The sequence below is a fragment of the Giraffa tippelskirchi genome, chromosome 12 (genome assembly GCF_054371585.1).
Source record: "Giraffa tippelskirchi isolate mGirTip1 chromosome 12, T2T-mGirTip1v1.2.pri, whole genome shotgun sequence".
NCBI lineage: Eukaryota > Metazoa > Chordata > Mammalia > Artiodactyla > Giraffidae > Giraffa > Giraffa tippelskirchi.
The window spans coordinates 67,470,019-67,473,886 of NC_137286.1; the positions used below are offsets into that span (position 1 = coordinate 67,470,019).

Below are 3,868 nucleotides of genomic sequence, written 5' to 3' on the forward strand. Positions count from 1 at the left end.
CACGGTACACAGAGAGGAGAAGGTGGAGTCCTGCCCTGGAGGTGGTCACAGCTCACGGATGAGCCAGGCAGGCAGGCAGGCAGGCAGGGCATGAGAACACCTGGGCTGCCTTCATGAGTGAATGCTGTGGGGGCAGAGGAAGAGAAGCCGGTCTGCTCCCTCATGTGGTGCCCAGGGCAGGTTGTCCCCAGAGGAAACCCTTACGACGGTGAGGACTCTCACTGCTGTTTCCCAAGGGGTTCCGTCGGTGCGTGTCTTCCCCGGAGCGGTCAGGCCGTCTCTAAAGTACACTGGCCATGGGCATTGCCTCTCCTTGGAACTTCCCACGTGTTTCTCTTTTTTATGGAACAGTGATTTTTCTAGAGGGGTTCTGGGCCACAAGGTTGTTGGGTCATTTTCTAGCCTTCTGTCGTGAAGAACGCTTTCCTGGGCGTTGGGGTGGTTTGTTGTTCCAGCTCCCTTTCTTGGCTTCTTTTGGGAGCTGGTGCAACAAGAGGAGCTCAGCCTCTGCCTTCTGGCTGAGATGTCACCCTTCAAACAGCAATGCCTGCCTGGAGATAATGATGGCATTTGCCAAAAGGGCTTCGTTTGGCACATGATATCTTGAAAGGACGTACACCGTCCTGTCAGCTATCAAAGGCTAGTTCAAATGACATAAAAATGAGAACTCTCCAATGGAGTCTTACAGTAGGTGGAGAGTCCGAAAGAAACTCCTTCAGTCATTTCACTGAGAGTCATTGTTTGGGGACACCAAGAATATAGGAAGGAATGCAGAAAGAAAAGATGAAATTGTGTTCAGGATCGGGGGGAGGGATGAACAGGGCGTGCTTGCCTTGAATCCAGGCTTTGTTGGGGGATGGGGCATAAAGATCAAACGGGTCTGAAACCACAAAGTGGTGATGGTAACACAGTATCACCAGTTACACAACAGTGTTCCCAAATTGCAACAATGATGAAAAAGTTTACTAATCCCAACTTAACCAACAAAAATACAGGAAACCATACAAAAAATAAAACATCACCAGAAAGGTGGAAACAAACCAAATGCAAAGCAGTTCAGGGGAAAGGAACTCCATGTCCCCTGGGGGCAGACCGAGTTGACAGCGTCCACGGTGAGCCGACAGGGATGGAGGCGGCAGAGCCGACCGCTCCCCTGGACGTGGTGTTTCCGGCAAGGGCTCTGGGTCTCTGTCCAGAGCGGGGGCTCGTTCTTCCTGCAGGGGTGGGTGAGTCATCGTCGGCGTCTGGGTGTTGCGCGGGAGCCAGGGCAGGCTCTCCCTGCCGAGGCGGTGACTCCTCCTCTGCCTCGGGTTCTCCTGCCAAAGCCCGAGCAGGTACAGGTGCACGTGGAGGTGGAGGTTCTGGCTGAGGGGGTGGGACATCAGTGCCTGGGGCTGGGGGTCCTGCAGGCACGGAGATCCGATCTGCCCGGTGTGCTGGCCAGAACCCAGCTGGCCTGGTGTCTCTGCGAGGGCAAGTCTCGGTTCTCCATCTGCCCTCGGTGGATCCCTGGGTCCTGCACCTGGAGCCACCACCTCTGTAGGGACAGGTCTGGGAAGTGGAGCCTGGTTCCAGTTGGAGGCCAGTGCTAGAGCTGGGGGAGAAGCAAAGTTTGCCCACAGGCCAGCCTTGGCATGTGCGTATCCCGGGACAGAAAGCTTCCAAGAGATTCCCAAAGAATACCCAGGGTCGGATGTCTTTTGGGACTGAAGTGTGCAAGATGGGGGTGGGGGTGTGAGGCCAGCGCTTGCTGCAGGCCCAGCAGCATCTTTCGGGGACTCGTCCCTGTGTAGCTCAGCACCCCCTCCCCACACACTCCCGTGCACCAGCCCCAGCGTCCTCACCTCTGTGCTCTGGCGTGCTGGGCTCCAGGTCCTCCTGCTGCCTCAGAGGCTGGGGTTCTCGGGACTCTGGGTCGGAGCCGGGTGTGCTGAGCTCCGTGGCAGCCTCAGACTGGGCCGCCGGGTGTATCCTGTGTGGTGTCTCGGCAGCAGGCCTTCCCCGCCTCCGCTTCGCCCCCGGTGGGGCTGATGCCTCCGTGGGCACGCTCATCTGGAGCCTGCACTGGGCCTCAGGGGCGGGGGGGTGGTGCTCCGACCCCTCCCTCCGGGAGGTGGACGGGGTGTCCCCGTCCTCGGCCTCATCACGTGGGAAGCTCTGCAACGACAGTGACCGTCAGCCAGCCATGCTGGGACTTTTCCGAGCTGGGCCTGGCCAGTGGAGCCGCTGCTTCTGCCTGCTCGAACTTCTCTTCCCAGAAGGGTCAGAGACGTGTGTCTGCTCAGATCCCCACCCGGGACGAAAGAGACCCACCTGAGGGTGTGAGGCCAGCCTGGGCAGCCGGCGCTGCCCGCACTCTCCCCATCCCAGCCAGCCTGCTCTCCCCTGGGGTGTGGACACAACTTGCCCGCAGGCTTCTGACCCCACATCCGCCTGGGCTTCCTTGAGGGAGACACACCCCGAGAAACCCGCAGCCACACACACAGGCAACGGACCCGGTGTTTCCGGGTGGTATGGGAGAGGTGGGCTGGCCCGGCCTGGGGCTCCCCGTGTTACCTTTCTGTTTCTCCGGGCAAAGGGCCAGAGGCCTCTCGAGGGTGCCCTGAGCCAACGTCGACAGGGTGCCCACGCACACTGCCTGTGAGCTCTCCTGAGGCCCCGGCCTCTGGGCAGGGGCAAACAGCAGAACATCCTGGCAGCAAGTGATCTGGCTGGGGGCTCCTCTCCGCTCTGGAGGCCTGGATACCCGGGTTGCGGGTTCTGTTGGGTTCTGTTGCCGGCAGGTGACATCATTTCCTGGGGTTCGTGCTGAGGTCCCTTCCCCAAAACTTCCCAAGGGAATCTCTGGGTTTCTGACTGCTCGACCACCCCCCTTAGGCCATGTGCAGGCACAGTGACAGCCACACAGCCCAGCCCACAGCCCTGGGGAGGCCTGGGTGCAGCCAGGGCCTGAGCTCCGAGGACCCCGCTGCTCTCAGACCAGGCTCCTTCTTCTCATAAGTGGTGTGGCCCTGGACAAGCGTATGCCCCTCAGGGTTTCCCCAGTCTCTCCATCTGCAGAGTGGGGGTCATTCTCCCCTCTGCTTCCTAGGTCTGTCGGCCTACGAGCAGCTCCATGCCTTTCCACCTGGGGCCGATATCACGTGGAGCTTGTGCGCTGAGACTTCAGAAAGAAAGACTCCATCCAGGGCTGACACAGCACAGAATGGGGCAGAACGAGGCCTGGATGCGCCGTGGTACCCAGGAAAAGGCACTCCCCCTCCTGAGTGTTTTGAGACCCCGCATCCAAGTTGGAGGACCGAAAGGAAGACTCGAAGGTCTCCCTCTCTTATAGAAAAGAGTAGCCAACTTTCTGGTCCTCTGTTTCCATTGAGATTCTGTTCAAGTGTCCCAGCTCGGCTTCTGCGGGTGGCTGAGCTTCTAATGGCTCCCTGCGTTCTTGTCTTTTCCTCTCCAAACCTTCCGTCCTTTTCCCCCTTCTGGGGTGGATGGGCGCTGTCATTGCTTCTACCTTCGAGACAGATTGATGAAAAGTCTGGACCATCGACTCCTTTCCTCTCTTTGGTTCCGTGTCTCTCTCTGGCTGTGTCCCTCTCTTTTCCCTTCTCGATTCAGTCTGTGTCTTCCTCTTTCTCTCTCGTGTGTGGATGGATGGATGCTAGGAATGCACATGTATATGATTAGATGAGGGTTGTGTTTTAGGGATAGGTTAGAGGGAGAGAAAGGCTTTAGGTCGGAGTTGGTCATGGGGGAAGGGTCAAGGGTGGTGGTGGTGTTTCTTGGAATCTGAGTGCTGTGCATTCTTCGTCTCTTTCCATATGAACCCCTTCTCAGATACACCACTTGCAAGGAGTCTCTCATGTTCCGT

General features: G+C 58.2%; 1 protein-coding gene across 1 annotated transcript; it reads right to left on the bottom strand.

Moving 5' to 3' along the window:
* Positions 1-931: 931 nt before the first annotated feature.
* On the bottom strand, positions 932-2,725 carry LOC145529983 (uncharacterized). Its single transcript, XM_081550760.1, has 3 exons — positions 2,557-2,725; positions 1,845-2,157; positions 932-1,594 (listed from the first exon to the last, which is right to left on the bottom strand). Exons 1-3 carry the CDS (start codon positions 2,689-2,691, stop codon positions 966-968), a joined length of 1,077 nt encoding a protein of 358 aa, XP_081406886.1. The 5' UTR covers positions 2,692-2,725; the 3' UTR covers positions 932-965.
* Between the last annotated feature and the right edge of the window lie 1,143 nt (positions 2,726-3,868).

Excerpts from the sequence above, each read along its gene's own strand:
- LOC145529983 (XM_081550760.1), bottom strand. The coding sequence starts at position 2,691 with ATGTTCTGCTGTTTGCCCCTGCCCAGAGGCCGGGGCCTCAGGAGAGCT. Across the intron at positions 2,158-2,556 it reads TTGCCCGGAGAAACAGAAAG|AGCTTCCCACGTGATGAGGC; the intron begins GTAACACGGGGA and ends CTGTCGTTGCAG. Across the intron at positions 1,595-1,844 it reads CAGCACGCCAGAGCACAGAG|CTCTAGCACTGGCCTCCAAC; the intron begins GTGAGGACGCTG and ends CTTCTCCCCCAG.